The 20674-nt window shown below is 37.9% G+C and overlaps 1 protein-coding gene across 2 annotated transcripts in view; it reads right to left on the bottom strand.

The window, feature by feature from the left end:
* mgat5b (alpha-1,6-mannosylglycoprotein 6-beta-N-acetylglucosaminyltransferase B) overlaps window positions 1-20674 on the bottom strand; it is a 73581-nt gene that overhangs the window by 50623 nt on the left and 2284 nt on the right. Inside the window, exons 2-3 of one of the 2 annotated variants that reach the window (XM_008416650.3) lie at window positions 19420-19532; window positions 2744-2888 (exon numbers count right to left, since the gene is read on the bottom strand). In XM_008416650.3, the coding sequence (XP_008414872.2) occupies window positions 2744-2888; window positions 19420-19532 (258 nt within the window). Of the gene's footprint in view, window positions 1-2743; window positions 2889-19419; window positions 19533-20674 lie in introns of those variants that run through there. The other variant, XM_008416652.3, reaches the window with a different exon arrangement.

Raw genomic sequence — 20674 nt, 5'->3', positions numbered from 1 at the left:
AAACTAAGTGTTGGACCTGACTTTTTGTTTTTTATCAATAATGAATGCCAAATTGGTATTTATTTTCTTTTTTTTTAGCTATTTAAAAATAGAAATATGAGCATTTTATTCAGGCTGTAAAGTCAGTGAGTAGGAGCAAGATATATTTTTAGCAGATAACAGGAACCCAGGGTTTAGGGAAACAATGTAAATCTTTTTTATGCTTTTATGCCAACAGCCTTTTTTTATGTAAACATGTTGCATTTTGGAAATGTTGGGAAACCACTGGAAGTCTTGAAGTCAAGATACAGATCTAGATTATCTTAGAAAACTCTCTCCTTTGGAGCAACATTAAATTCAGGGAGGACGGAGCGAGTATGAGGCAGCAGCCTTTATAAAAGCTAAGCTCGGAGGAGCAGGAATTCAGCTGGTCATCTATGTGCAAACTCAGACTAATGGAATGATTTACCAACAAATCGTGTGTGGAAATAAAGGGTTTCATTTTATTCTGTTGCTGCTGAATCGTGAAAATTAACTCGACACATTGAGTATTTTCCCCCCCACTTACTCTTAAGAGCCTAAGCCAAGCAAAAATATATAAATAAATGAAAAGACTTGAAATAAACATGTTTATTTTCCACTCTGTAGGTTGTTTGCTGTAGAAATGAAAAAAAAAAGTTTCTTACAGTCAAAAATACTCAACAGAAAACCGACTAATCAAGTTTTACTCACTCATTTTGTATTCTCACATTTAGGAAAAAATATAATATCTCAAGAGGGGGAAAAAAAATCAAATATATTATTTTAAAAAAATTGATTCTTTTTTTAATAAACTTGAAAATGACTTTTAAAGTCAAGAGAAAAAATAAATTTGGTCAGATTTTAAAAATGGGTCTTTAAAAAAAAGTGTTTTTTCAGGACTTCCACACCCTTAGTGTAACGTAACGCAACTGAATGTAAAACAAAAAATCATTTTTAATTTCAAACCTCAACTCATCAACACAGGACGTTAATGATGACCACTTCCTGTGCTGAAACAGGCTAATATTCACTGGTAATGAAAACTGTACTTTTGGGGCATTGTTAACATTTTACATGAAAATTATTTATGAAAAAAAAAAAATATATATATATATATATATATATATATATATATATGCCTGTGGATGAAAGTGATCTGGTGTAGATTCCTCATTAAACAGCTTTGACCACACAAACCCGGGAGAATAACATTTAGGAATTATTGCAGATGCAATAAAGGTCTATTTCCATTGAGGCTGAAGTGTTATTATCATTGCACATTTGTGTTTATGTATAATAGTGAATAGGAATCTAGCTGCTGTTTAATGCATAACTGCACAATCCCAAAGCGCAAGTGTTACGCACACACAGTCTGGACATCAAGCGGAAGCTAAACTTCTTTTTTTATTATCAACTAACTTGATATTGCAACAGGTCAGCACAGGTTAATGACCAGCTATAAACTGTGGAACTGCAGCCATGCAGTCTTCCACTGGAGATTACGTCTGTTCAACAGGGCAGCTTTTGGAAGAGCAGAGAAGAATCTTAATTAGTTTTTTTTTTTTTTAAGTGAGCAAAGTTTTCCCATCTCTAATCTAACGGATCAACCCGACTCTGTGCCATAAACAATGATTTATTTTCCCCTCCAAAGGTATTTGGCCTTTGTCACTGTAACATTTCCAGTTTAGTCCCTGGGAGGCCAATTAAACTGTAAGATGTATGTGGCCGAGAGGATATCTGCAGGGCAAACTGCAAAGAAAATTATACAGTGGGTGTAAAAATCATTGTGGGGAGAGAAGTACTTAAAAAAAAAAACACACACGCAAAAAAAAGCAGAGGTCAGGTGAGGTAATGTCATTTTTCAGTCCACACTCAGCAGCAGTTACCAAACTCAATGTTTCCTGAGATTGCCATATCAGTTACTGTAATATCTCTTTGTACATTACTTGTTATGTTAATGTGTCAGGAGGCTCATGACTGTGAAGAACCAGGTGAAAGTCTTCAGAGGGGAAACTAATCACTAACGTGGAGAAAATAAAGCAGCCTTCACTTCATAAGCCTTCAACATAAGAAGAAACTGCAAAGTGACAAAAATGTCAGTTGTAACCTCAGGGATTTGAGGAAGTAAAAAAAAAGAAAAACTGTGAAAACTGCAGCTACACATGATGTTTCCATCTGTGTACATACTAGTATTTGCATAACTGCATCAGCTAGCGGCTACAGGAAGGTAAACGGATGTAGGAGTTTAAAATCCTCCTGATCCATTGCTTCAAACATTTAGGAATTAATTGTGTTTATTGCTTTTGCCATTGTGGAAACTCTTTTAGCAGATAACAGCAAACGAAGTGACTGTTTAACAGTTTTTAGTATTGATGATGCTCACAATGTTGCTTTAATATTGGTAATTTATAACCAACCGGATCAAAGTCGCTTCAGCAAAGAGTCAGATGGTGCTTGTGCTTCTCCAAACTGTCAATATTATAGGAAGACATTAAGCTACAAATATATGATTGGAAATTATGCAATACTTTGTAAACAAGGTAGGGCGTTAGTACTGGATCTATTCACAGCATAAAGTGTCTTCCAATTACTAACAGACCAACTAAGTTTGCCTTTTGATTTGACTTTAAACATATTTGTTTTCACATTTTGAAGACGTTTGGATATCTTCAGTTTCACTGTAAGTTGCAAAGTAAATACATCTATTCTACTATTGCTAACGGCAGCGTGTGTTGTACCTCACCTGTCCAAGGCCAAGCTGAGTTCATCCAGCCTGTGGGTGTCAGTGGCGTTCCCCAACTTTGACAAGGCATCCATCCTTTTCATAATCATCTCCAGCATGTCGCTGATTTTCCTCAAAACCCCTCGAGATTCCTGGCCACTGAGAACTGAAACAAGATGCAATAAAACTGAAAAATGCCACAAATAACACAGAAAGCAATTCAAAATGATGATAAAAAAAACAAACACACATAACAGAACAAAGGGTCAACTATAAGTTGTACTTTGCACACACATTTTTCACAACTCAGCTCAATTTAGTTTATTTGTGTGCAATGGCACTTTATTTTGAAATAAACAAGTATAATTCAAATCCAGTACAACTGACAGTAATACATTTAGTCCACGTTCAATGTGATCTAGATACAATGCAACTTCATGAAATTAATTTTTAGGATATGATAAAAAAGCCAATTTGTGGAAAGTTATCCAAAGGAGTAAAAACACCAGGGAGCATTAATTTTTCACTTTGATCCCACATCCTGAGAAAGTGAACAGGATGAAATTTCCACCAGAACCAGGCTCTGCAAGAGCGTCCATCTGCCTCAAAGCAGCCACAGGTTGGGAGAACACAAAAACATTAAACCACAGATGTTACTGGTTTCTGCATCTGGTAATCGATCTACATGGAGCCGTGCATCGACGTAAACCCTAAATGTGAAAAGGCAGCCGTTGTTGCACCGTACACTCCAGCTTTTATGCCTTTAGCGGCATATAACTAAGGCACTGATCACTCAAGCAAGCTTGATCAAAAACAAAAGTATAAGCCAAGAGTAAAAAGTTGAATTGAAACTGGGAGCTGGATTCACAAAAGTCGAGCCTCGTGATTGAAGATTCTGCCTCGGAGCTTAGTTGTCATTAAGAAGAAGAATATGCAAGAAGGAGAATGTTATACTCTGAATTTAACAGAAACCCAATAAGGAGGTACAGTTTTAAATAAATCTCAGCAGAAGGTCTTTTGTTGAGTTTTAAGCACATTATGGAAATAAAGGTCTAAGAAAGTATTAGTTTATCCTACAAGTTCTAAATATATACATGCTCATAAAGGAAGCATCAACAACGCTCAACTTTTTCCTCATTTTATGTGATAAATTGGTAAATATGACTCTTTCCTAAAATTGTACACACAAATACCCATAATAACAATTTGAACATATAAAATAAGACAAAGATTGTATCAATTTAAATTTAAGCAACCAAATATACCAAGAGGAGAGGAGAGGTCAAATACTCCAACTAGAATGATACCAAAAGATTGTTGACCGTTTTGCAACTTAAGTGACATTTTTCTAATTTTTACAATGGTCTGTGTTTACAATGGAACTTCTAGTTCAAGTTTTCGCCCACTAAAATTGTTTTAGACACTAAAATTGTTGCATGGGATGGAAGAGACACTGAAAGCCCAAAATTAACATGACATTTTTACTTATTATTTTGATTTGATTATTCAAATTTTAATATATCTTTTGTTCCCAAACCACAACAAAAATAAGTCCGCATAAAAAAAAAAAAAATCATTTTCAGATGTTAATTTGCCGCAGTTTACCTTTAAAAATAAATTTTTCAATTATCCGTCTCCCTCATTACCAAACCCAGCATAAACGCTGGGAGTGGATGTGCCAGCGAAACAAACAAATATGAAAATGATTCAGACAATACGAGACGTTCCATCCTCTCTGTCCCAAATTAGTAATGACCACGCTGGAGGTAAAGATACAGTAAATGATGCTCGATACAAACACTCTCTCCATAAACAAGCCTGCAGGCACAAATAATAGCATCAAAGCCGTTCCTTTCACTGCATCATTAGTGAGTCAAGGTTCTGACCCTATTTTCTTTTGTTCCCTGAGCTCAGTGCGGCGCTGAGCACAATTAAAGACACATCCGATTCTGTTGCTACGACAGCGAGCAATAGTACTCGGGTTGTGACACACGGACATCAAAGTAAATGGGAAAGATTAGCATTTATTCTGTAATTGCTGAACATGTGGGATAAATTATCTGAAACATTTTGGAAAAAATCTGATAAAGTCTAAACCAAAAGTGGAAGACTCTGAGATTTAATGCTCTCTGGAAAAAAGCTATAAGATTTTTCAACAAATTGATTTAATTGAATAAAATGTAATTAGCTTTGCTGCTACCATTAACCAGCTATTTATTTTCTGATTTAGGCTACTAACTCATTAAAATACAGAATGTGGAGTATTTGACAGTCAAATTTTTAAATCAATATGTTGGCGAAGAGTCAGGAAAAAAAACACAAAACAATTTTAGGTGGTTATTCCAAAACACACAAAGATTGCTTAAAATAATTTTTCTTTAAAAACTCAGCTGTTCGGAACTGTTCTGCTTTGTAACAAGGGAGCAGAATACAACGCAATGTTTTCAATACAGCTCATTTAAATCAGATACATGAGCATTTATCTAATGCATAAAATAAAACCTAGTCCCTATGGAAATAAAATAAAACATTATGATGCATTATTCATACCAGTCTGGACCATTTCTCTTTCTTTTATGTTAATCAAATATGAGAAAGCAACATTTTTAACACAGAATGGATGAATTTTTAATAGATTGATAACACAATGGTGGAACTTCAGATAGTTTGCATGTTTCTGAAAATCTGACTACTGAAAACACTTTTGTCCAAAGCTTTGCTGACATCAGATTTCACGTCAAATCCACCTTTTCATAAATGCGTTTCATAGCTACACATTGCTATTTTATCCCTTCCCGTTTCAATTTATCTCCTGTCAACAAGCCACTTCATATCCATGCCGGATTTTACCGCATTTTCCGGACTATAGAGCGCACCTTACTATAAGCCGCGCCTACAATAAAAAAAACTTTAAAAAAACTGGAAAAGTACATATAAGCCTCACCGGGATCCGTACAAGCAGCTGATATCTCCGCTGCTCTCAAGGACACAGCAGAGGGAGTGTCCTTAATAAATCTGCTATTCAGGACGCAGCCCTCTGTCTCCAACGCCGACCCATGGATTCGTTCACGCCGAGCTTACGTGCAGCGGCTATTGATCTGTACTGCCAGATCGATAGCCTTCAACTTAAAAGCTGCATCATATGAGTTTGAAAACATTTCTCTGTCATGCCTGCAGCTAGCATGTGCTTCTTGCGCTTTCGTCTTTGATTTCCAATTTTGACTTCCAATGATTCACTTCCCGCTAAAGCGCCCCCTGGTGGTTGAAAAAAAATCCACAGAAAAGCCGCACCGGGCTAGAAGCCGCATGATTCAAAGCGTAAGAAAAAAGTAGCGGCCTATAGTACGAAACAGGGGCGCAACTACACATTATTCAGGTGGATGCGAAAACATAAATCGGCACCCCGGCGCCCCCGGAAGGAAGGTACGTCAGGGTGAAGGAGCGTAGAAAAAAAAAAAAAAAACACCATACGCTCGCTCTACACCCTCCTCCCCTCCAGTCGACGACGCGTGAAGGGTAAAACTAGCTACATTTACCTCGTTATGTGCACGAGGTGAAGGAGCGTAAGGCGCGCTGAAGTGTATGGGAAAACATCATCGGCGCACCGCCCCCTCCAAACGGGGTTTTGACGCCCTCTATGGTGCTGCGCCCCTATGCATTGCATGTGTTGCATACCCACTTTTTGCACCACTGGTACAAAAAATACAGTAATTGTATTTTTCGGCTTGCAACACCAACATTTACTGAAAATTTGGTGTTGCAAGCCATTTTCATTTATTTTGATCCAGGCGTGTTAAGCTAAATAGTTATGAAATGACCTAAAACATGACCCCATCATACCAAAAAAAGGTAGCAGAAGTAGTGAGTGATCAACAAGCTTACAGAGAAAGTGTTGGCGCAGCCAGGATCTCAACAAGACATAATGCAATATGTGGGACTTGAGTAAACCTCTGGTCTGAGATTTTGAGAAAAAAAAATAAACATAGAAAAAAATAACAGCCTCATATTGTTTCTAAAAACAGAGTGAATACGAAGCCCAACTTTTGAGCACTCCCTCATCAATTGCATTAGGTTGCAGAAACTGCAGTGTCTGCAGAGTCACTTTCTTTGTCAGACCTCGTTTATCATCGGCCGAGCAAAAGTCACCTTTCTCCGGAAAGCAGAAATTGTATTAAATCACCAGTAAATAAAATCAGGAGAGCGAGAGAGAGAGAGAACGATCGTAATGTGTGTGTTTGAGAGTTTTAAATAAAGGCGGCGAGCTCAGCATCATGACCGGTATTTACAAAGAATATTGCAATGATCTTAGGACATTCGGATATTCCATGGATTTTCTTGGACTTGTTTGGCCTGTGTGTTTTCCTTTAAAGCTCTGTTCTATGTGGTAGCTTCAGTGTTTTAAATTATTCAGTAGTTGACAACAAATCTTCATTCCATGGCCAGAGAGAAAGCCTAAGCATATTCAGTAAAAAAACAAAAAAATCAAAAACAAAAAACACATTTAGCAGAAAAATTATTTGAGGGCAAAGAAGGAGACCATTTCAGAATGAGACAGGGGTAGAAAAAAATTTCCTTCTCAGGCGTTCTTAGCTAACAAGAGAGCATTCTTTATATCAAATTACATAAATAACCTAAACACCAGAATTTACCTAATTAAATGTAATAAAATCTTCTTGTGGACAATTTGAAATCCACAATCCTAAACAAGCCTAAATTAGGATTTTGAGCTGAATAGTTGGGTGCACTAACAATATTTTTCTGTAATAACCTTTTAACAGAAAGTACAGCTTTAGAACAAAACGATATATATATGCTGTGCTCCACAAAAGTATTTCTTAACTTTTGCAGTGTCTGTGATGTTAGCACTCAGGATTTTTAGAGGTCGATTCTGTGATGCGCCAAAGCAAATTTGTGTACATTATGTGGTAACCGGAGGAGAATGATATAAGGTGTTGTTTGTAAAAGGTAAACAGTCAAAAATTAACAGCAATATTAATTTGCTGTTAAATTAATATCGTTTTGTTTTTTTCTCGTCATAAGAGGAAAAAAAACAAAAGGTTCATGTTTCAAAGCTTTGTTTCCAGCATGATCTTTATTAATTTACAAATGCCACAGTTTCTAGATAAATACTTTATTGGCAAGCAAATTAGCATTAACACTGTAAATCTCATTGTGCACCACACACTGTAGGACCAAACATGTTATAAAATCTTTCATCGTCATGTATGGCTTCTCTCGGGATTTGAAAATTAACCAATAGTTTTAAAATCTTGCCATGTGAACCATGCAGGCGTTACTCGCGTAACGTTTATTAAAAAAACGCAACTCGAAGAGCAGCTTTGCTGGACCCATATGCCTTTTACTTTTGCTGGAGTCATTGTATTTTGATGCAGAGAGACTTGAAAATAATTTCAATGTTTATTTCTTCCTATTCTGATATTATGTGAAGTGCGTTTCTATTTTATCATTTGAAAATAGCTGAAACTTCACAATAGCTCATAGTTTTGCTCGTTCGTTTACAAAATTTCTTAAAAAAAATAAATCAGAGACACACCTGAAAGGGCAATGTGTGCTTTTCCAACAAACAGTTCATCAGATAATTCTTTATGTCAGGTGTCCCTATGAATATTCTCTTCTTTTAACATTGATTTGAAGCTGATGCTGAGAGATTACCACATGAAACCATCCCTGTGTTGTCCCTCATTCTCTGGTTAATAAAAGGTTGAGACACTAATCTCCTCTAACGATTCAGTTTCTGAAGTACTGCAGCTTAGTCAATATCACAAATATTAGATGACCATCTGTACATTAACTTGCATTCTCTACAAGCCATCTAGCTGACAATAAAACTGTAATTTTCCTCTGATTTCAGTCATGTCCATCAATATTCGTTTTTATCCATCTCAAGCGTCCAGTTCCTTCACTGCTGTATTTATTTTTACTCAAACATTTGTTCCCTATTCGGCTTTTAGGCTTGTCCTTCGGGCATTTCTATAAACCTTTCAGCTGAGGCTACAAAGTGTTCCCATGTCTGAGGGCTTTTAATGAGTCAGATCCAATCCAAACAAAAGAGTTGCGCCAGTAAAATATGGCTCTGTTTACGTTTTCTTTATGCTTCTCACAACCGAATTCAAGATCGGTTTAACATTTTTAAAACTTTTAAATTCAGTGATTTTTTTCTCCTTCTACTATTGAGATATGCAAAGAGTCAGAAACTGAAAGTACTTTATATTGAGGGTAAATTAAAGACAACTTAAGTTCTGGTTGCAATCAGTGGCAACAATTAAATTCTGAGTATATGCAGCTAAAGAAAATGTGAGGGGAAATGAATAAATTTCTAATGTTGTAAAGAAAAAGCAAAAAAAAAAAGAGAGAGAGAACAACTTTGACCAATGTTCAGTCAGTCATCATTTATCTGAATTAATCAACAGCAGCAAAAACAATGTCTATATATTGTACAGATATCAAATTGTCATTATTTTTGGCATACAGGGATTTTTCATTCATTTCAAGTCTAGATTTCATACTTGATTGTGGCAAAGCAAAAAAGGACAGGTGGAAACTAGACCTTTTGAAAGTGCATCACCTTTTTGGTGCCACTGTAACTTTGTTGAAAATCTATTAATTAAGAAAAAAGGGGGAAGGGAAAAGAAACAAGTGTGCCTGTAAAGTGGGCAAGATTTATGAAATATAGTATTTGAAGAGAGCAGTTGTCTCTAATCCGGGTTCTTAAATAAAGCATAATTTTTTTATTCCAGCTGCTGCTGAGACATATTTCTTCCTAGTGTCTTAGCTAAAAAAAACAGATTGTGTTATATATGACATCTCCATTTCGACTTCTCTTCAAACTACCTCATATCTACCAGTAGTTGGAGGGAACTCCATCATATTTTTGATAAAATAGCTTGCAGTGCCATAACCAATGGTAATCTCAGAACAACATTTTGACATCCATGATAAGTCAGACATGTTGAAAAGTGAGATTTTCAGCTGCTTCCACTCACCATCACTTTGTGCTGCACCATGTAAAATGGGAAATTCTGGTCACACTGTTGGGAGGAGAAAAATGGTACCCAAAGTGGTGAGTTACAAGTAAACCGGCCTTAGCAAAGACTGATTTTAGATAAATGGGTACCACCTATGTTTCCAATGTGACGCATTAAAAAAAAGATTTAAAATTGACTATTGCCACTTGTAGACAACACTGGTTTCTCTTTTGACATTAAGAGCCTTTTTCTGCGTGTGTGATTCAAAGGTTTGATTTAAATGTCTGAAACAAAAACAAATAAAACATGTTTCTTTGAAAATTGTCAAAGGCTCGGCTGAAAATAAGTGGAAAAAGTGAAGCGCAGCCAGAGTCTTTGAAAGACCTTCAGAGAGCCTTTAGAACTATTGATCAAGAGAACATCAAGATTGCAAGAAAGTATTTTTTTTATTTTTTCCTCCAAGAAGTCAGACTCAGAAATCAGAGATGGCGAGAGACTTTTGCACAGTAATGCTGCAACATAGAAATGCCTTTCAAGTTGATTGCTGCTGTATAGTATATATCGTTGCATTAATATTTAACAGTTCATTCTACAGCTTCTCATTATCGTTGCTTAAATTAAAGTTGAATAAATCCTGTCGAGCCTGATGTGGACTCAGGCTGGCTACATTTCTGATTTCTGCGGCCAGTTCTCGGCAAGTCATGTCAGCAATAGATGGGGGAAAAAATAAATAAATTATAAATTTCTTTCTGCACAGAAATTTGATAAAAGATCCTCCCTGACAATTCAAGCATTCATTGCAGACACCAGATTGGGCCTGAGTAACTAATCTCTTTGGCACGTGTGAGAGATATTTAATGGATCTGGAGGCTGTGGAAGCAGAAAACGTATCATGTAAACAGCTCAAACTTCCTGACAGAATGGGAAAGTAGGAATCACCTGCACAGTTTTTATACAGGTTTCTCTACTGCAATTAGAGATATACAGTGCCTATATAAAAACTATTCACCTCTTGGATTTTTCAATTTTTTTTGTATTGCTTTAAAAAATCATGCCTGATGACTGACAAAAAAAAAAAAAATCATGGTCAGGATAATGTGTCTTTTTGACAAATAAATCCTTTATTGTCAAACTGAAAACTAATTCTTTACAAATAAATAAACACACTTAACACAAAAAAACTCGGTTTTTGTCTCATCAGACCAAAGAACTTTCTTCCACTTAACCAAACTCCAGATTTGAATCTCTCCCGTCTCCACTGCTGAAGTTTGTAACTCCTTCAGCGTAGTCATGGCGACCTGCTGGCCTCTCTCACTAGTCTCTTGGTTTGTGAGGCTGACGTGACCCAGGCAGATTAACACATGTGCCACATTCCCTCCATTTATTGGTTATGGATTCAACTGGATTCCTGCAGAATTCAGCAGCTTAGAAATATAATATTAGTTATTTTATGTAAGAGGGAAATTTTAGTGTTTAGTTTTGGGTAATTTTTTTTTTTTTACACATACTGAAAATTTTAAGAGTGAGATAAAAGTAATTTTTTTCAAAGGTTTCTTTTGTTTTCATCTTCTGATAGTTTTGTTTGTGTGTGTTTTCCAGATTAAACTCTTTCTACGATTAAACACAATCCAAGTGGACAAAAAAGTGTGTTTTTGAAATATTTCATTCAGTAAAAGGAGAAAAGGTTGTCAAAACTTAACTTGAGTTGCTCTCCTAAACCTAATAATAGTTGTTTTTTTCACCCTTGATAGCAACAACTGCTTGCTTATTTGCTAATGTCACAGATTTTTACAAAACAGCAGTGGTGGAGAAAGTACTCAAAAAATTTACTTAAGTAAAAGTACAAATACACAGACAAAAATGTACTTAAGTAAAAGTCAAAGTACCACATTAACATTTTACTTAAGTAAAAGTAAAAAAGTACTGGCTTTTAAAAAATACTTAAGTATTAAAAGTAAAAGTACTTGCTGAATGCACTGCCTAATCACTAATATCATTAAGTGTACCAATCGTATTTAATTTTAATACATCAGTAATGTGCCATTTTAATGAACAAAGCCACAGATAAAGCATGTTTTTATTGTGTTTACTCTGTAACATAGTTTAGACTTAGATATGTGATTCTATGCATCATAATTTCAGGGATGGAAACATCTTGTCTCCTGTCCTAACATAACATGAACTTCAATTTTTTGCCACACATTTATTTTGAAAGAAATCCAACTGGCAGAGGAGGACATGGAACCAAGGAGCCACGTAGCAGAGTTGTAGTCTAGACCACCGAACCCAAGACCAAATCAAAACCAGCACCCCGCGCTACATGACAATAACATTAAGTGCACCTATCAAAATTGCTTCTCAAATTGATCTGAAAGATTCACTTTCCCATAAAAACACCTAGATATTAAATACTTAGAGCTGAAATAAATTTAACCAGTGACAATTCAAACTCTTCTTCATTCTGTTTTGCTTTCATCTCTGTGCCACAATACACAGAGGTCTCCTGCCATCCCTAAAAAAATAACACCCTGGGCGGTTGCCCATATTGCCAATGTCAGAAATAATAATTGTCTGCACCATTAAACATAGCAATTAACAACGCTCAACTATGAACACTGTCCAAGGCCCAATAAGCAAGAAGTAACCAAGAAGGAGGAGCACCGTGACTGTTCTCATCCTCCCTCCTGCTGCAACGTCTTCCACCATGACAGGTCACAAAAACAAAGCAATGAGCATGCTCTGCGTTGCTACGTTCTTGTTTTATTTATTCGCCAATTAAATATAAAGATATTTTAATGAAATAAAATAGCTACTGCAGTGTACGCAGAGCATTACAAGAACAGAACGGCTCTCAGTGAGGCTTCAGCACTATAGGACTTTAGTCAAGATCCGTCCAGAAGAATCGGATCGTCCATGAATGTCATATTACTATATTGCACTTTGGTCACAGCGTTGTCCCATATTTGCAACACCTCAGTCAACACCTCCACACAGTAATTCAGCGCATGAGTGACAACTTTTTTTCATCGCAGATGCAACAAGTCTCAGTCAATACAGCTAGCTTTGCTAGCATCACGTCCACGGAGCTTACCTTTCTTTAAGCTTTCCTTCCAAGTGAGTTAAAAATTGGACAAAGTCCCACCGTCTGTGAAAGCGAAGCGCTGCTGATTTTATTGTATGATTTATGCAGCGCTATTATATTACTGACGCTCAGAGGAAACCACTGCGCATGTCTTTGAGCTCAGCGTGCGAGTAAAGGTGGAGCCGATGGGTGACAACAGACACTAAGTCACGTTATTGAATGGATTTTACGGCGCCACCTTAAATCCCTTAACTTCACATTTTAACGGAAAAAAGCGCAATGCGACTTGGATGTAACGAGTAACGCGACACTTTTGTAGAAATGTAGTGAAGTAGAAAGTACAGATACTTACTGTGAAATGTAGTGGAGTAAAAGTAGAAAGTATCCATTATTAAATCTACTTAAGTAAAGTACAGATACACGAAAATTGTACTTAAGTACAGTAACGAAGTACTTGTACTTCGTTAATTCCCACCACTGCAAAACAGTAAAACTCAAAAGATACTTATGAAGTTGAACCAAAACACAAAACTATAAGAATTTCTTAAATCTCAGTAACTAGCTAGAAGTGATCCCCATAATGACTCTTCTCTGGTTTTGTTGCATTAAATCTAAGCCAAATGTTTAAGAAGTGTCTTTCTTCAGTGTTGAAATGTGGAATAAGAGATCTACTGAAAATCTGGGACAAAACCTCAGTTTGTGAGATGAGAAAGAAGAGATAAAAATGCTGTGCACAAAGAGTAACACTTTGTTGCGCCATCTTAGCAGGAGATTGCATTTATGAGACGTGTCACCAAGACAACCAATATGTGTCATAACTATGTGGAAAAAGAACTGCTGGGAAATATATATATAATTTCTATCTATACACAAAGGTGTTGTGGACTTCATCCATCCAAAAAGCGACTAAAATTTTATCATAATTACATAATATTTCATATAGATAAAAAAAACAAGCTTTTCTAGGCATATCCAAGTTTTCTTAATTACATAGGGCTTGTTCTGCAAATTTAGATTTTTACCAATTCAGATTTTTTTCATTCTAAGGGATATAAAACAGAGAGAAAAAGTGCTGCAGGTTCTTTGTTAGAGCAGTTTTAGTTCCCACAGAAAAGTAATGAATTTCAAGGTAACACAAATGTATGCCTAAAAGCCAAGTCAAGTTCAGAGTGCAACAAGGCAGTTCAATGTGCTTCACATCACAAAAAACATCATACAGTCACCGATTAGAAAAGCTTAAGTCAGGCTTAAACTCTACTTGAAGTATAGCAACACTTCTATTTTTGATAATCAACATAAGAAACAACTCTCTCCTATTTCCCTACTTAAAAGTTCTTTATGGCTCTTTGAAACAAACTTTTGATATATCATGTTTGTTCTAATATGAAAGCATAAATATAAGTGCAAAGCCTGAACCTTGCAGGGTCACTTGTCTGACCCATTGGAACCATCTAAAAAATATCACTGAGAATGAGATTCACTGGTCCATAAAATATATCTGAACACCTCAAGAATAATAATTATTTTCACCACAGGTCATCTACGAAGAAGTTTTTAAATATTTTATGTCCTGTAGCCATTTCAAATGGACCTAATATTTCATATCTCTGCTTCATATAAGGTGCTAAAATCGTCTACCAGAGAGTGGATACACATACGATTTAATAGAGTACAGTTTTAAGAAAAATCCCAACTTTGTCAAAAAAAAAAGTAAGGGTTTTAAAAATGTATTTGATCAAATATTAGATAATTGTGATACGTTATTCAACTAACATGAAGTAAAATATTTTACATTTAATTTTATGTGTCAAAAATCACTGACAAATACCAAAAACCCGCACACAGACGGACACAGTCCAAAGGAGGCAATTACATTACTTCAGCTAATCTGTAGAAAGTCCTAATCAATGCTCCCGTGCTTAGTTTTCCATCACTTCCCTGCGGCCAAAGCAAATTAACTGATACAACGTCCACACATGAAACAACACCAACATTAACGAATAACATGAACACAACCGCTAGGTTTTATCTACGGTTCACAAATATCTCTTTTCGTCTAAAACACTAAAAATCTGGAGCATGAAGAACGGCCAGTGTGATAAATTACAAGGTTCTGAATGCAATAAGGTAACAAATAAAAAAGATGTCAGCAGATGAATCCAGTTAAGTCTTTTTCATATATGCCACATGATCAGGTGATTGCAGATTGAACAACATGTCCATGATATCGTCTTTTATTTGCCTGGTCTGCTCCCCTTCAATGTGGATGAAGGAAGCTCATACAGTTCTTTACTTCCTTTCCTTGATGAGGTCAGTTTATCTTATTCATAACATCTTTACTAATCAAATATTTTTTTATTTAAGCAAAGCAGACACGTGGAAAACCCACTGATAAACTCTTTAGTCTGTCTGTGGGTCTGTAGTATGACTTATCTGACTGGATGAATCCCTCTGCTTCCTTTTCCCACTTGTTAGTTTAAAAACTTGTTTACTTGAGTGCTTACAAGCAGCTGCGATTCATCTCCATCTGACCAAGTTCAAATTAAAGATTGTGTAAGCCATTTTCTCACCACATGCGACTGTCAGCCATCGCTCCCGGAAATCTTGTTACATGCAGATTTATTTTCCATCCCCGCTTCCCGCATTCGGCTTACGGGAAGTAGACCGAGATCAATGTTTTAAGGTGGAAAAGTAAAAAAGTCTGATTGCACATCCAAACCTCCCAAGACGAACCAGGCTTTATGAACAAATCGCTTCGAGTCAGTTCAACAGAGCTGACTCGAATGCGCCCCCAGACTTTGCAGAAAGACTGGGGCAAAGGCAGGAATTCAGAAGATATCCACCTCTGCAGAGAGAAGCAGCACTCTGCAGCAAATTTTTTTTACCGCACTTGAAAAAACCCAGGTGATGGAGCTTAGAGCCAGGGACTGAGAGCACAATAACACCTTTTAGTCATGCTTTGACCAGCGTGAAGCATTCTGAGCCTATTTTTTTCTCCTCTCTTTATGGTTAAGCTGCATTGAAATGTGGTCAAAGGACAGAGTCTATGAAGGTGGTCTTCAAAGAGCTTATTAGAAAGCTCCAGTGCACTTCTGGAACCTTTAAGATATCCTAGATCAAACGTCCTTGTGATTCATGTTCGCCTCTCTAGCAGAAAAAGTCTCTCTCTGTCCCTCCCGCTTCTTACACTTATTCACCACATCATTAGTTTCCTGTGCCTTCCCTTCAAAGGAAAATAATGAAGGTGATGAATGCCTCCAAAAATCTTGAAGGAGTTTTGGATCCAAGCGATTGGCTGGGCAACGTCATAAAGAAAAAAAGAAACACACACAAAAAACGGGAATGTTCTGCTCACTTTTCCCACTTTCGTCAATCAGTAAAATCACAGCCGATCTCTGATTCTTTCTTTTCCCTCCCAGAACAACAACACAGAGAGAGAAAAAAAAAAAAAAGAAACCGTCAGTGCTCAAGAACTTCTAAAAGCTCTTATGAAAACTTCACGCTTTTAGCATGAACGTTATGTCATCAGACAACACCGGCACTGATGTATCCTGCAGCACTTCACAGCTTTCAGCAGCAAAGCCGAGCCTCGGCTCTGCTCTGCTCTGCTTGGCGAGCGCCATCAAAGTGCCGCTCCGCTGAACGACACGTTTCATCTCGTTCATTACAGCGGCTTTAATGCTACTAATCCTCAGCTACAAACATGCTGGTGTAGACAAACACCCACACAGAGGATGAGCATTTCCATAGCAAACCTCGCTCAGGTTAGCATCGCGGCGGTGCTTAATGAGCTTCAGGCAGGATGCCTTCCCCTGACTGCAGGCTGTGAGTGGTTAATTAATCAGACAGCTCTCCTGTCTAACACCCACTCCCCCCCCCAACCCCCCACAATGCCTCCTCTCTCCATTCACCCTGCAGCAGCGTATAAATAGGTGAGACCTTTTAAATTGCCTCCCGTGATGACACCTGATGCACTTTGCAACATTTCATGGTTGCCAACACCTCTGTTGTAGAGCTGCGCAGGTTTTAGCTAAGGTTGGTGCTTTAAACAAGGAGCTAAAAACGATATCTTTAAATACCACAGCGACTATCCCTGTCACCGGATCGCCATTTTAACTCGCCCTTTCGGATCTTTTGCCGACACGCAAACACACAGCAGCATGACGCGATGATGGGAAATCTAAGCAAGATTTCACCAAAAACATTTTTTTTTTTTTGGAGAAGTACACTTAGACAGAAAAAAACAACAACTTTGTTTTAGTGTTGTGAACTTCTGGGCCCACTCGATGCAGTGTGAACCCGTCAATTTAAGAATCAGTATTGTAACGGATCATCTCTGATGATCTGTGAGACCTGGTGGATGCCAGAGGTGGGCAGTAGCAAAGAAAATTTACTGTAGTACTGTACGGTAAAATGACCGGAAAGTGCAGTTTTTGAGAATCAGTACTTAAATATGTGCACAAACTGGGTGAATTCAACTGGTACCTTCCTATTTTTCACTGGAATAGACAGTCTCAGGAGAAATCAATCACTGGGCAATGTTTCTGGCATCTTACTCATAATGATGACATTGTGAGAAATATATATATGCATATATACATAAACAACGACCAAAGCAGTGCAGAAAAGTAGTACCCAGTCCACATAGTCACATAGACAGACATGCTGTTTTTCTTGTTTTCCACAAATAGAATAAAGGTTTTGTAAAACTCAAACTTTAAAGAATCTCCGATAAACGTAAAGTCTTCTAGTTTACACTTGAACAGTTTTATCAGAGGATCAAACAGTTGAGGCTCATTAAAAACCTGTGAAATAATCCTTTACTTGCATCCCAAATGAAAACAAATGCATCCTCTTGCTTCTTTAGCCAGTAAAATTAAGCCATTTGTGTTATTCTCACAAACTATTTGTATCGTTTTGATTCAGTTTTTTTTTTTTCCCCTAAGTCAAGTACCTCAATTTTTTTCCACACATATCAATCAATTTAAAGCCACCATTCTTCAAAACAGAGTGCAGATGCCCGGGCCGACGGGTGGCCCTTATTAGTCGACTTTGTCAACAACACAGCAGGGTGACAACTCAACAACTCAACAACTCAACAACTCCGCTTCTTCTCTTCTTTAAAACAAATAAATAAACGAATCAAACAAGGATGTCGCCACGCAGCCATATCACGGCCATCAAAAGCCACCAGCGGTTCTGAGGACAAACGGCATCATTGAGTAGGTCTGTGGTAATCACTGCCTCCTCATTTATGCATAAATAAACTGACAACGGCGCAACAAGCTGCCAACAACTGCTGTCCTTGGATGAGTGATGTTGGATAGAGGCGGTGCACAGCCTCTCTCTCTCTCTCGCCAGCTGAGATCCGTTACACAGATTGACCCATAGTGTCACTATTGTGTCGAGCAGCGATAAAAAGGTGGGAGACAACAGTCCAAGAACCAACAGCAACTCCACTAAGTGGCACAAGCTCCAGCAGTTTGTATGCAGAGGCACACAGCGTAAACACAAAGAACGTGCCAAGAAAGCCGGGTACCTCTCGGGGACGGGTTGTCAACAACTCTGATTTCTCTTTGTTGAGTCTCTGATTTGTTGATCTCTGAGAGGGCAGGAGAATCTATTTCTGTATTACTTTTTAACCACAGCTGACAAGTTGGAAATACGCAGCTTTCAAGGAAAAAATGTATTCCACTTTTATCATACTGGCTTCCAGATCTACACTTTTGGTCTATAATTATAAATATTACCACCTCAACTCCTCACTGGGAGACTAATTTTAGTTTTGGCAGATTACACTCAAACTTTTTTCTTATAAAGATACCTGAACTCATCTATACTCCTGAAGAAACGTATCGCCGCTGCATTATCCTACCATCACTAAAATTCACAGTGCATATGGTCAATTCACAGTAAAGTACGGTGTTAGTTTTTAAACAGTGTTTGAAAAAAAGTACATTTTGATCTCATCCTTCTTCCACATGCATTAAACTTGAAACCGGACTTCCTGTAAACAACACTGTTTATCTAGTCACTTTTTCTCAAAGGTTTGTTTAGTGGGGTGCAAAGGTAGTCGTCCCCCCCCCACACCCCTCCCTCCCTCCCTCCATTTATAAAATCTCCAAAATGGGCTTTAGATCTCTGCAGCTCCTCCAGAGTCACCGCGAAATTCTCGGTTGCTTCTTTAGCTAATAATCTCTACATCTCCATTTCAAAATTTGATGACTTCAGCAGGCTTTTTCAGATTTGCATTTACAAAAACGTAAAAAAAATTATATCTTTCACTTCATTCTGTGACACAGACACCCAATAAAATACATTAAAGGTCTCAAGACATCCAGTCTTCAGCTGCAGACAAACTGATTCCAAATGGGCAAGAGCACGGTCACGACATGAAAAAAAAAAAAAAAAGATAAAAGGTTTGATGAGGAAAGAAAAAGGCCTCTCAGGGCAATGTGCCCCCACGGTGCCCCCCTGATGGGAAAAGTGAACAGGTCTGTCAGTCGGCTGGCAGCAATCAAGGCAGCTCCACAGATCTGTCAGCGTGTTTCCAGCCTGCTCATTACTGGCCCAGGACACAGCTCGGCTGGAGCCACCGGGCTACCAGGCTGCACTGAGGTGTGACTTACCTTCAGCTCGCGTGGTGAACGGGGAGTCTCCGAGCCGCTTCGCCGAGAACTGGCCCCCGAGAGAGGTCATTAGAAAGCACAGGCTGAAGAAGCCGACCCCGACTACGAAGATCCTGCAGGAAACAGGCAAGAAGTGCTGATCAATTTACAAAACGAGCGATTTACAAGGTGAGAGCGGGAGAAGAAAAACAACAAAAAATGGGGGCAGGAGATGAATTCTGCGGCTGAAAAGCTCAAGTGGAGCATTGAGTGAAATATCGGACGTGTGCGTGTATGCGTGTGTGTGTGCGTGTGTGGATTTACAAAGCATGGACGAATTTCTCAAGCTTCATATTGTACCGACCAAAGCGGCAAGGAAGCATTGTGTACTCGCCTGGCTGTGTCATTTGAAATGAACCATTATGTGGACAGATTTCCAGCATCACACTGCGCTCAGTGGGCGACGGCACAAAATAAAAACATTCATCTGAAGACGGATGTCTGCTGCGTTTTATAGAAAGTGGCAAACATTTGCCTACTTCTCGCGCGCTTTGGAGTAATTTTCCAAAAAACAAACTGACTCGCTGGAATGCTCCGGCGAATGTCGTGCTGGGAAAAGGTTTGGAAGCAATTCTTTCATGAGGCAAAGCTGCAGGATGGATTGTCACACTTTTGCTGCAGACCTCATTCCTCTAACAGTCTGCTTTTTTTTTTGCTTTTTTTTTCTCCCTCACATTGCAGAAACCTCACACGAGAGAGGGTACAGTCTGCCAGGCAGAGCATAACTAATATCTGCATTAAAATGCTGGAAAAACTCACATACGAGCGCTCACATTAGTGATTAAAGATGCAACCGCGTGTACCTTCCACTGAACTCTAGAATTTGACGTTTGTTCGAATTAAATCAGAGGCAATGAGCTGGTCAAAAGTTTACGCACATCTGTCCTAGTTAGGAATCAAATACTCTTATTAGGCTTTTAAATGCTGCTGCTCTCCTTTTTAAGAGTGGTAAGATGGCAAAACAAACAACTTCAAGTAATTTTGATAACAGGAATTAGGTTTCTTATCCAGTCAGACTCAAACATATAGAAAACACCCCCACCTACAAGGTGGATTAATTCTTCTCTCTTGTGAAGTTACTGTAAACCCACATGCTTTCCGTTGCCTTCAACATGCTTCTGGCCAGAGCTAATTTAAATTGACTGATTTAAATTGGATTAGATTTGGCTTTGAAAGCATAGTTCATTCATTTCCAATGGGGTTGAAGTCAGGTCCA

Source organism: Poecilia reticulata, chromosome 8, assembly GCF_904066995.2.
Source record: "Poecilia reticulata chromosome 8, P_reticulata-male-v2, whole genome shotgun sequence".
NCBI classification, from domain to species: domain Eukaryota; kingdom Metazoa; phylum Chordata; class Actinopteri; order Cyprinodontiformes; family Poeciliidae; genus Poecilia; species Poecilia reticulata.
Note: the sequence above shows the minus strand (reverse complement) of the source record. Positions and strands in the feature narration are given on the sequence as shown.